Source organism: Poecilia reticulata, chromosome 13, assembly GCF_904066995.2.
Source record: "Poecilia reticulata chromosome 13, P_reticulata-male-v2, whole genome shotgun sequence".
In the NCBI taxonomy this organism is placed as follows: domain Eukaryota; kingdom Metazoa; phylum Chordata; class Actinopteri; order Cyprinodontiformes; family Poeciliidae; genus Poecilia; species Poecilia reticulata.
Genome location: NC_088842.1, coordinates 27,355,406 through 27,368,023, shown reverse-complemented (window position 1 = coordinate 27,368,023; position 12,618 = coordinate 27,355,406). Strand labels below are relative to the sequence as shown.

Sequence of the window (12,618 nt, the reverse complement as noted above, 5' to 3'; positions counted from 1 at the left end):
AGAATAAAGCAACAACCTCCCATAAAAAATGTAAGGTTCATTTAAAATGAAGGAGCATGTTATCCAAAGCAAGAGAAAGGGAAACGCATCACAATCTAGTTTCAGATGCACACATTCAAAATGATATACTTTGATGTGGCAACAAACTATCAAAGCCGCAGTGAGGCTTTTAACAATTAAATGGAAAAACAACTAATTAATTATTAAAGATTAGCTTTTAATGGCCATAAACAGTTACTCTTCTGGCAGAAGGCACTTTAGACACTCCTGAAAGTTTAAGAACAGAGAACAAAGTTAGAAGTTTTAGAATTTCAACCTGCTAGCAAGCAACAAGGTTGAAAGTTGAGCACAAAAAGACAAAAAGAAGAAACAAGAATAGGAATAAAAAGATGTAGAATAATCAAATTATTAAAGACGACATGCAACGCAAGACTGACGACAGAGCTGCCCCCAAAGAAAAACCTAAACCAAATGTAAAGTGTCAAAAAAGGCTAAGAAGAAAGCAGCCCTACTGCTGAAATTGTTGATGCATTGTTTATGCAAGTATTTAGGGAATCAACTACTTTAGTAAACCTCCTTAGCTATACATACCTGAATGTTTTTATCTAGATTTAAATCAGATGAAAACAAGCAAGATAGTCTATAACAAGGTTGTTACTTCACTGGAAGAAATCCTTCATCCCAGTTGTCACAACACAGTCAAAGGTTTGAAGGTAATCTTTCGCTATTTACATCTTCACATAGCCAACATACCAAACTGTGGTTTGATATCCCCTCATGCTGTGAAGTTTCTTTGTTCCATTGAGGGGAAAAGTTTCCTGACTAAGATGGAACTTTTTCTTTGTCATGCCAGTGATGTTCGGAGCCATCAGTACCATCCAGATCAAACTTTTTTCCCAAAGAAAAACTTTCTTCTTTCTTTCAATGTCCAGTGTATGGTTGTCCCTTGCAAAGTGTACATGAATACGTTGTGGACAGGGAGAAGACGTGACCGTTTTTGTTCTTCAAGTTCTTCTTTCACAGATGCCATATTGTAGTTAATGGGCTCCAGTCAGCATGCAAGGGCCTTAATTTGGGCTAAGGATCTGCCTGTGTCTTTACCGACAGCCTGTCAGATCCTTGAGCTCAGTGCAAGTGAAATTTCTTTGGTCTACCCCATAACTTTCTCATCCAACCCTCATCTAATTTCTTTTAAGAAATTTGAAGTGACTGTCTTTCTGTGTCCGACCTCTGCATTGACGGCATGTTGCAAGAGGCCTTGCTTGTGAAGCTCCTTAATGCAGCCATGTTCAAAGACAGAAAGTAATTTTGCCTTTACCCCCAGGGGGTCAGGAGTGTGAGTGTCTGACAGAAAATGACACGAAAGCTAGACTTGTTAACAGATTTTGACATTTTACAATTATGGTCTTAAACTTCATTTTGCCATTCAGAGGTGGATTTGCTGGTCTACTGTAGATCACTGCACATAAAAATGTTGGCAATCAAGATGGAAATGTGGGCTGTTTTCTTATTGGTCAGAAGGTTTTGGCCTCGACTCTCCCATGGTTGCCATTTTCCCATAATCTCTTTCTCACTGTTGAAGGATGAACACCAAGTGCAAGTGGATTTTGTAGCAGTGGGCAGATTTTTTTTTGTCTCTTCCTGGAAAGATTGTTGACATGCTCTTCTGTAATTTTGGTAGGCTGGTTACTCCCGAGAAGGTTTGCCACTTTTCAGTATTTTTTTGCCATCTGTGGGTTTCACTATTGAGTTGCTGGAGCTTTAGAAATGGCTTGGTAACATTTTATTTCTTCTCTGTGGCTGGCTAAATACTCCAGGAAAAGTTTCCTACAGTTCCATATTTGTAGATAATGGCTTTGACTGTGGTTCAGTGAAGTCCAAATACCTTAGGAACTAAATTTGAAATATTAACAAGTTTGTTACATTCTGGTACTCCCTTGTCTTATTTTTAATTTCTTTAGATTAGGGCATGATGCATTGCTTTTTAAGATTTAAGATCAATGCCACTGTTGTCAGACAGGTTCTGTTAAAAGGCTTATTTGATTCTACAGGTCAGGCCGTTATCAGGCCTGGGTGTGGCTAGTGAAAATGACCCAAATAATTTGATTAATCACAGCAGTTTCATAAATTAAAATTGTGACAATTGCTTTTCACAAAAGCCCAAGTTGGTTTGGATAGCGTTAAGACATACTATAGTTTTTTTATCCTTCATTGTCTGACATTAAAATGTAATCTCATACTTTGAAGTATGACAAAAAAATTCAATTGGAAGGAATCTGTATGGACAAAATAATTTTAATGACATGTGAAAAGGTGAAAAGGGAACATTTCCAATGATTTTTGGTATTATTAGACAAAGATAAACAATACACAATAATTGGTCTAGTCAAACGTGGTCTGGCATATTCTGAACTCAAAATATTTAAAACCCAATTTGTGATTTGAGAAACATTTACAAGTGAAAAAAAGGGATTCTTGGTTTTTCCCGTTATATTGCCAAAGTCTTTCTCATGTCGTTCTTTGTGAACCAAGTAATGTGAATCTCCTCGTATCGTGGCTTGGATGTTTTGTTCCACTCACTAGTCATCAACATTTAAATAAAACAAGATGCCAAATACATAGTTAAGACAAACATAAAAGCAGCAAAGTAAATAAACAATTCAACCATTCATAAAATTCTTGCTTACAACATAATGCTGAGGGGGATCCCAGTGAACCCAGTCGTAGATGACAGATTTCTCCTCCCTGGTCACATATTTTGCCCAAGGCGAGATCCTGTAGAGGCGCTCGCCATCCTTAGTGTGAACTACCACCTGGGGAAATAAGATAAATGAGTGTTATGTTAAAGCAAGGACACCTTGAGTGATAGAAAGTGGACACAAAAACAGCCACTACAGTCAGCTGGCATATGGTTAGAGAACAAAAGCAACTTTGCATTGCCTGATGAGATGGAATGATAATGAAAAACAATTCAAACCCAAAATGAGCCCAAGATTTGCAGGATGTAACATTTCCAAAATTAAACACTTAAATGCAGATAATAAGAGGAAATCTTTGAAAGTAATCAAAGGCTGAGACTCCTGCGCATATCTTCCTCTAAATGTTTGTGATTTTACAGCCTGCACTTATTTACGCCTTCCAGCCATGAAATGCTTACATCATAAAACTGAGACATTAGTCTCTTTCCATTACACAGAGAGAATGGGCAGACTGTTCAACCAATAAACTAAACATTTTTTAGAAATCTTTCATCATAAAAAACACACTTCTGTTCCATCTCCCTGCTCTGCGGCACAAAATATATAACTCTGTATCTTTCTCAGAGAAAACAAGGCGACAAGCTGCAAAGTATTGACCAGAACACTAAGTGAACCTGGATTTGGTGGTGATTATGCTCCATTATATTTGCCTGTATGGGGTAACTCTGATTGGTTTTTAAAACAGCAACTTACTGGCTTATCTCGAGAAGGGATTTGAGCCAGGGAGCAAATTAGAAAAAAACAAAACACGACAAAAAAAGAAAAAGAAAAAAAAACAGGACGTCTAAATCATTATTCCTTGCCTTTCATCCATTATGTCCTGCAATTGGGGTTTGGATGGGGCTAAAATAAACACACTTTGGAAATCTGACAAGTTACTTTGCTCCCATTGTCAAATAATAAAGGAGAAAAGCAGTGTGGGAGCTGGGAAAAACCCACCAAGAAATCGACGTATTACCCACAGTATGTGTTCACCCTATTTTGTCCCCTGCAGAAACGGGCATTAGAACTCAAGTAAATCTGGCCACTGTTGTGAAGTAATGACCGCTCCAATGCCACCTGCCTGTGAGCCGGTAGCCAGACTCCCCTCTGGGGTTTTTTCATTATGGGCAGGCCACCTAGGAGTTAGCTGCCTGGTTCCCAGTATGACAAGCTTCATAGTTTATAGGATTAGGAAAAGATAGTTAGATAAATGGACTGGCATGAAGCCTGACAGAGTCCTGGTCCTTCAGACAAATTGGCCAGAATTAGGAACATTAGAGAAAACTTTGACTGGTGGGCAAACTGGAACACTGCCTGAGCCAGAAGAACAGCTTGGAGCTGGTCAGTGTGCAAGAAGTAAAGTAAGGCTAAAACATAAAGATATTTGTTTTATCACTTCGGCTGCCGATTTACTGTTTGCATAGTCACCGGTATAAAAATCACTGTTTTTGAGGGAAGTTTACAGTATGATACAATACAACAAACATCTTTGACAAGACACGTGTGCATAAGTTTGAATTTACTGTGATCCCGACAGGGTCAATCTGATGCCTACTGGCTGAATTATATACATTTTGAATAAACCTTCTTATGCAAAACAGTTTTATTCACTTTTTGTAACCATCAACAACCCTCTGGCATAATTCTAGCTTTTGACACCAGATCATTTAAAATCGGTTCGTTTCTTGCTATAGATGTTGAGAATGATCTACAGTCTTTATTCAACAGGGTTAAAGTTGGGGCCATTCCTAAGCCTTACTGTTTTATTTTGTGTATTCCAAATCCAGTTGTAATGCACAATTGTCCTTTTGGAAAACCGAGTTATGTCCAAGTTTCATAACTGTTGCTTCAAAGTGAAGTTTAGGAATTTGGAGGTGCTTCTCCGTCACCAGCATAACGGTACTGCTAGCATACTTGACAGTTGTACAAGTCAAATCTCGATTCCTCCAAACATTTTTCTTGTCATTATGGTCAGGTGCTTAAGCAGTTTATAGTTTGGGTTATAAACTGGATTAATTTGGGTGTTCCAGCAAGAAAATAATTTCAAACTCATATCGAATAAGGCTTGGAATGGACAAGGCTAGAGACTAAGGACAAGATTACCATGTTGAAAAAGAACTCATAACTACTCAAAGTGTGTGTGTAAAATTTTGAACCGACGCAGATAAGAATTCCCCCTTGTGTAATTGTTGTTTAATCCACCCAGAAAAAACAAATAGTTAAAGTACATCACTAAAAGCCAGAAATAAATAGGACATTGATGCCACTGATGAGTGCGTTTATACCTCTGACCAGCATTAAAATAGAATTTTTGCATTTTCCATGCCAACCCCCAGAAAGGGACAAAACCCATTTATGAAGAAAAATTAGGCCTCGAACAAAGGGGATGGGAGGGCAAACCGCTCTCCATGAGAGTGATCGGAGGTAGGCTTTTGCATCCACGAGGGAGAGCTGTGGAACTAATTCCAAAGTGGAGCTCACAGCAAGACTGCTATTCATCGGCAGCAGGGGTGCACAAGGAAAGGCCAGGTGCCAGCATTTCCATCTGCTTCTTATCGTCCTTAGACTGACCTCTGCAGACAATGGGAGCTGGGCATGCGGTCCGGGGCGCAGGAGTGTGCCAGCGATGACCCGTTCCCAAGGAGAGAGCCCATAGCGATGCCATCCTCTCCTTGTCTGGCATCACAATTTTTAGGTTATTTCTCATGCATGCTGAGACAATGCATAAGGGGAGGTGCATCGTTTGTATTTAACCCTGAGGAATTATTTACTGAAGCTTAAAACTAATCATGTACATGGACTGCGGGGTGCATTTTGAACCGGGTGGGGGGAAAAAAAACGGAAGAAAAGAAAAGAGAGCACAGCCCTGAGGTATTCCTCACAGTGCGCAGATGGAAGCTGAAATCAAAGCCATCAGATGGGGCTCTTCAGGTGTATCTGCTCTCCACTGTGCAGTCTGTGTACATATAGTAATCTCACTTCTGCCCTGTGATTATGACATGTTGTTGATGGCGACACGCCAGGTTTCCCCTCAGTTCATAAGACACCGCACACGACAGCTTGAAAGTGACAACTCTCTGCTCCGTCACGGCCAGACGTCACCCACTGAGGGCGTGAAAAGAAGCATGAAGACGTTCTGTTCTTTACCTTCAGCTTGGTGCAATGATCCACAGCTGGAGAGTTGTCAGACTTAGGTGGAATAGTCAATTCCCACTTGCCAAACTCTTTCTTGGAGTAAGGGTGAGAGAATTTGTCCCAGCCATCTATGGGGAAACAAACACAATTTAAACACTTTAAATTAAGTTTATTTACAAATTTCAGTATTTTGATTAGGTCCTGATGACAATAAATGCATGAGTTAGATGAATAAATTATAGAAAGACAATGTGCATATGTTGTAACATTTTTCGTGGTAGCTCTCTGCATTTATTAAGAAACATACAGCTGCGATTCTTCAGACAGTAATGGTTCCGTTTAAACCACATTTCCATTACTCATCTCAATCTTTTCCTTTGTGATCACAACAATGCATAACAACTTTTACACTACAAATATTAACATCCCAAATTTGAAAGTCATTAAAATATTTTTTTTATCATTATTTTGAAGAGAAACACAAAAAGTTGATTAATTTAGAGTCCATTTATGCAAATGGTGTTTATTTTCCATATTATCTAATATTTGAGGCTAGAAACATTAACATTAATTTTAATATCAGAGTGCCAAATTGAATTTGGAGTGCCAAAAACTAGCTGCTGTGGTTGGCACACCTCCTCCAATGCACTAATAGTAGAGTTAATTTTTCATTTTTGAAAATATTTAGTGAACAGCTTCCTCTAAACTACTTTTCCGAATAAATCCTAAAGCTCCAATTTACTTGGCTTTACTTGGTTTTGGAAAAGTGACATTTATTTTGCTAAAGGTAAATACCATGTCAATATATGCCTTTATTATTTATTGAACTAATGCTGAATGATTAGAGCTTTGGAGTTAGCACAACCAACTTTTTAGTTAGCTGTGTCCACCACTGATTAGTGGCAACAATGGTTTTCCCATCCCACAAATGGAATTGGGTACATTAAAAATACATGAGAAAAATTCTTATGAGGATAAAAGTAAAATACAGGAATTTTCACAATACAGAAAAAAAAAAAATTGCAACTGGAGTGCGTCTAAATAATGCATTTTGAAAGTGACTCATTCCATTCACTCTCGTTATAAAAAAAAATAACAATTCTCCAGAGAAATGCACAATTTGGCCAAATCACATTGCCCTTCCAGAAAATAAAATTCAAAAAGCACAACAACAAAAAAAAAAATCAAAGGTACCAAAAAGTGTAAACACAAGGAACAGTTCATTTCTGTCAGTGTTCCACTTTTCTTTCAGATTTCTATGATCTATTTTCACACGCTCCCTCATAAAAACAACCTTACATAACCCCTTGCTGTTGTGTTTGATCTCTCTACTGATCTTTGGGTCATGTGACTATTGCAACAGAGAATAAAGCAAAGGCCACCCTACATCCAAAAAGAAAAAGAAAACTGATCAGACTGCATCGTAAATTCTATATTTAAAGGCAACAACATCCCCAGTTGTCTGCGACTGACAGAACACAAAACATTTATTATAAAGTGACCACCCTGGCCTGTCAATTTAAGATGTTTTCATTCTGCAACGCATATCTGCTTGCTATTCATGAGTGGAAACAAGGCAAGGATAGAAAATGAATCACAGGAGATGCTCTAGAAGTGTTGGGGCGCAACCCCAGCACTTTTCACAGGTACAAAGTCATATTTTTTCACTATTTATTTATCTCCCTTAGCCTAAACTCGACTGGGAAAAAAAAAAAAACAAAAAAAGAAAACAGTGCATTATGCATCCAACCTGCACCATATTCATGACTAGGGCTGCTGGGCTGTTTCCACATTTGCTATGAAATTGAAATCAAATAATATGACTGAGCCGTGTCAAAATGTAATCTCTCACTGAATTGAATGTTGGAATTGAGCTGCTGCCCAAGGTCCTAGGAAGATAATTAAAAAGGAGAAGGAAGTGTAGGAATACTGAGAGAGGAAAGCGCAGACACGGAGCTAACTAGCACAAAAATGAACAAAAAACAAATTGATACATTTCCACTTTTGCGCACAGAATCAATCCCAGGGTATTAACATTTCCACTAATGCTAATAATATCGTTTTCACTGTAGCAAAGAGATAAGAGTTGTACCGTCCTGCTGCCTTCTGGGTAGAACTTGGTCTTCCGACGTGGTTTTAAAAATATTCCAGAAAACTATCTTGAACATTTAACCTCTGTTATATTTTTATAGATGTTAGCCATCACAGAATTTCTGGGGGGGAAAAATCCTCACATTTCCTCAATAAAGAGGATTACATTTCAAATGATTGCCTATTAGCCAAAAAATAATTTATGGTAAACTGTTAAATAAAAAAATAGATATGGCAGATGCTCCATCAAAGAAGTATTTTCATCATAATGTGTTTTGTTAAAGAGAGTGATGCACAAAAAGTGTCATCTTTGGTTAGGGTAGGTTTAGTTCATTTAGGAGTTAAAACAATTGTCTTGCACATTTTATTAACTAATGGCACATCTATTTGTACTTTCTCCTCTCATCTCCTAGAGCATATTTTTATTCTTCCAGAACATGGAATCAAGTCTAGAAAACTGGAATTTAACCATACCAGGAAAATGATTATCAAATGCCGTAGTTTTCCTGAGCTATAAAACCATGCAGGTTTTCTGTCAAACAAAAAGAGTTTGAGATTATTGGCTTAATTATGCAATCGTTTCTAGTCTCTCATCTGTGCATGTTTGTTTTGTTTTTTTTTCAGTTCAGTGTGGTAGTCTCATACCTTTGCTTTGCTGCTCTCCTCTTTGTCACATCTGTATGTCACTGCAAAAGTGCCTCTACATTTTGCTGTAAGAGCAGTTGCACAGATGAGTGTGTGCCTCTGTAACGCATGCAGAACTGCAACTTCGAAGCAGCTCCAGGTGTAAGCACACCATCGAGTGTGTCAGCACACCATGGGCTCTGGGTGCTTTTCTTTGTGACCATGACCAGAGCCATCAAAGCTCTGCACAATCGATGCAGTGACACACCAAAGAGTTCTGCTGAAGTCTCGACAGCTCTGTCGCAGGACGCAGTCACAAGTTGCCGAGGTTATGGGGGAAAAACACACAGAGCCTTGGTTGAGTAGCACCTTCTGCCATCTGTCAATGCTTCGAGATTATAATGTTTTGTTGTGAAAAAAGGAGAAAGGAAATGGACAAAGAGCTCTCCAGCCACTCTGGCGAGAATCAGGAGAACGGTTACAATAACTGAGTCCTGAAAGAGCTCATTTGTTTTAGCAACACACAGTTAGCAAAGGCTTTTAATCGGGCTTGTTAATTATTTTTTCCATTTCTCTGCAGACTCCAGAAAAAAAAAAAAAAAAAAACATCCAAAAGTATTGACCTATAATTATTTTCAAGTTCAGGAACTGGGGAAAATAAAGATTTCATTAAAAACATAGTGGTTGCACACTTTCAACAACTTTCTAACCAATGATGAAATAACCAGCAACTGAAATATTAACACAGATACTCCACATTTAGTCTTGAATATGCAAGTTTATACTGTGTAATCAATATTTCCTACATTTCTTTCACCCTGGAGGGCTGTTTGAACAAGACAACGCCCTCGTGGTGCTTTATGCTGACCTTTCTCTTACAGACTTAATCAGCTTAGAGGTTCATGTTTTCTACCTAAATCACCATGAAGACACGTTGTCAGGATATTTCAAGACATATTTAATACAACAGAAAACAACGCACATTTTCAATAATCTGGTGTTAATTAGTGAAAACCAGCTCATCTGTTAGGCTAGAGAACAAAACTCATGTTACTTACTGAATTCACCAGTGAGAAAAAGGGCCTCAGCAGCAGGAGCCCATTCCTTGAAAAACAGGCTGTTGTCGGGCAATCGCTGCACACCAAAGCTGCGATAGCTACGTGTGAACTGGTCAACACCTCCCTCTGCCTCCTCCAGCAGAAGGACCTGCTTCCTTAGCATGTCATACCTTTCAACCAAACAGAAAAGATTAATTAATGAAATTAAAATTCAACATCACACTGAAATTCTTATGGCTACGTTCAAAGTTCTACAGTTTAAAAGAAGGAAAATGCACTAATTCTAGGCTTATTTCCAGTATTTTGAGTGTCTCTGTTTCTAAATAATAGTTTCAGGGTCTTTGGAAGACAAACAGCTGGTTGGCTGGTGACCACAATCAAACAATTTTCAGGTGACCAGCTGGTCAGAAATAGAGAAATCTGGTCTTTTTTCCCAATCAGTGCCTGAGTGCTGATGATAAAAGTTGAGCAATCAGCAACACTCTTGAGTGTGGAAGTTTTATTGCGAGGAGATGCCTCAAATCTTGCCATTTCTGGTGTCAATGCCATTTATTGATTAAATCAGAGCAAGCATAAACACATAACTACAACTATGTACACAGAAACTCACTGCTCAGGGGAAACTTCGAGAATCTAGTTAAAATAGCCTCGCAGTTCTCTCTTTGCCCGAGTACTGGCAGAAAACCCCAGAATGCACAGGGAGAATGTAGAAACTTCATGCAGAAAGACCCCAGGCCAGCATTTGAGCCCAAGGCGTTCTTACTGCAAGGCAACAACTGCTCCACCATGCAGACTTCAGCAGAAACCATTAAGGGTGAAAATGTAATAGTCTGTTTTAGTTTCTTAACTTCGGTCATGAAGCATGCTGGTTTGGAAACCTTTGCCAGCCTTTTGGAGATGTCAGATTTAATGTAATTGTGCACATTCTCCATGGCATTGACACAGGAAACTAATGTTTACATTTACAGGTGCGTCTCAAAAAATGCTAAGTTCAATATTTCTATCACTCATTTCATAACGTGAAACTCGTATTCTATTGTGACATAGTTTAAGCCTTTATTTCTTAAAATTTTGATGGAGATGGCTAACAGATAATGACAATTCAAAATTCTGTGTCTTAGAAAATTTGAATATTGTGAAAATGTTGAATACTGAAAACTAATGGTGCCACACCCCAATCAGTTAAAACGCCTGCAAAAGGTTTCCTGAGTAGGGTTCATTATATTAGTTAGAATTACCACCAGCATTGCATCAATAAAAGTCATAACAGAAGAAATTACAATGTAAAAATATAAGCTGGTCACATCAGGACATAACTCATTTATTATTTTTGTCTGAGTAAAGACAAAAAAAAGAAGGCATTTAAACTATTTCTAACATGATGCAAATGTTTGACTGGTACGATGTTTGCATATCTAAATTGTTAGCAACAGTAAAAATAGATTTCCTAATTTCCTTTTAATTGTCAGTGTAACAAACAATTGCAAACGCAAAACAGCGATCAAGCGTTCTGCCGTCATGCATGGGAAAAGTTTGATTTCCTTTATCATTATAACATTTCTCGAAGCATTTCAAAAACATTCTAGCACAAGCAGCCCATGGTGCCTTATTTTTTTTCTGCACCTTCTTTTTTTAATCTTTTTGAGGTTCTATCTCCAGATGAAAACCTGCCTCTCTGCCTTCAGAATGTATGACTACAGGCATTTCCTAAGAGATAAACGTCTGTCTATTACCTTGAACTGCAAAAGACAGACTAACTAGTTTACAATTTATCTCACTTTCGTTTCTGCAGGCAAGCTGGTGTCCATATCAGATTCCCCGGGTACAGAGTGCCTCTCTCAGCCAGCAGAGTTAAGTGTACTCCGTCCCCTATAGCCCTGAACCAAAGCTGAGGCTCGCCTGTGAATGCCCTGGGGTTTAATGATGATTTCTCAGCAGCTGCTTCCTGACTCAAGCATGCTGGAAGCAGGCAGTGGCTACCAAATGAAAACCTTTAAAGTCTGACCAATGCTGCCACATGCCTCCTATAGCACTTTGTCACAATTTTGAGAATATGCTGAAAGGAAAGAGAGCACAAAAACGAAGTGACCCAGAGTTACAGTACTTACACCCCTAAAAATTCTGTCAATGACTTTAAATGAGGAAAGTAAACATAATTCAGCCCTTTATGAACACTCTGTCCTCTACCAACAGTGATCTGAAGCACACCACTAAGTCCCCCTCCAAATAATTTAAAATTAAAAAGATAGATATTTAAACTAGGTCTTGGAGTGGTCTAGTCAAAGCCCAGACTTAAATCTGATGCTGTGGTATAGCCTTTATTTTTGCTCAAAACCCTCCAATGTGACCAATAAAAAACTAATCTTAAAAGAGGAGTGGGTAAACATTTCTGTGCAGTCTTATAAAAGACTAATTGTCACTTTCATACAAACTTCCAGGTTTAGGGAGGAATTATGTTTAAGCTACTTTCAGCTCATTTTGATATCTTTCTTCTGCTTCATAAATAAAGTAAATGTTTGAATGCTGGTTGTTTCATTTTCTTTTGGGTTATCTTTGCCTTATATACATTTTTTGATGATCTGAAACATTTAGGTATGTCAAAATAATCATAAACAGCAGAAATCTGGAAGCAGGCTAATATTTTTCACAGTACCGCATATCATATGTCTGTTTTTACTTTGACATTAATCAGAACATAGTAATAAACAAACCGAGATACATGACAAAATGTGCCTCTGAAATGTATTCTTTCAACATAGTTTTTTTTTTAATTTAATGTCTTGAGAAATTATGTGTTTTATTATTACAAAATTCATGCAGCTTTGCATGAGCAGCATTTGGTTCGATGACACCCGCACATAAAGCAGCAAAGAGCAGAAGCTTCGGCCATCTTATCACATATGGCAACCCTTTTTTTTTTTTTTCTGGAGTGCTGCTCCTGAATTCCAAATGCAGTGAAGTCGGTATTA

The 12,618-nt window shown here is 38.2% G+C and overlaps 1 protein-coding gene across 1 annotated transcript in view; it reads right to left on the bottom strand.

Moving 5' to 3' along the window:
* gbe1b (glucan (1,4-alpha-), branching enzyme 1b) overlaps positions 1 to 12,618 on the bottom strand; it is a 108,627-nt gene that overhangs the window by 86,230 nt on the left and 9,779 nt on the right. Inside the window, exons 2-4 of the mRNA XM_008426352.3 lie at positions 9,650 to 9,819; positions 5,889 to 6,004; positions 2,688 to 2,813 (exon numbers count right to left, since the gene is read on the bottom strand). Coding sequence (XP_008424574.1) covers positions 2,688 to 2,813; positions 5,889 to 6,004; positions 9,650 to 9,819 — 412 coding nt within the window. The remainder of the gene's footprint in view (positions 1 to 2,687; positions 2,814 to 5,888; positions 6,005 to 9,649; positions 9,820 to 12,618) is intronic.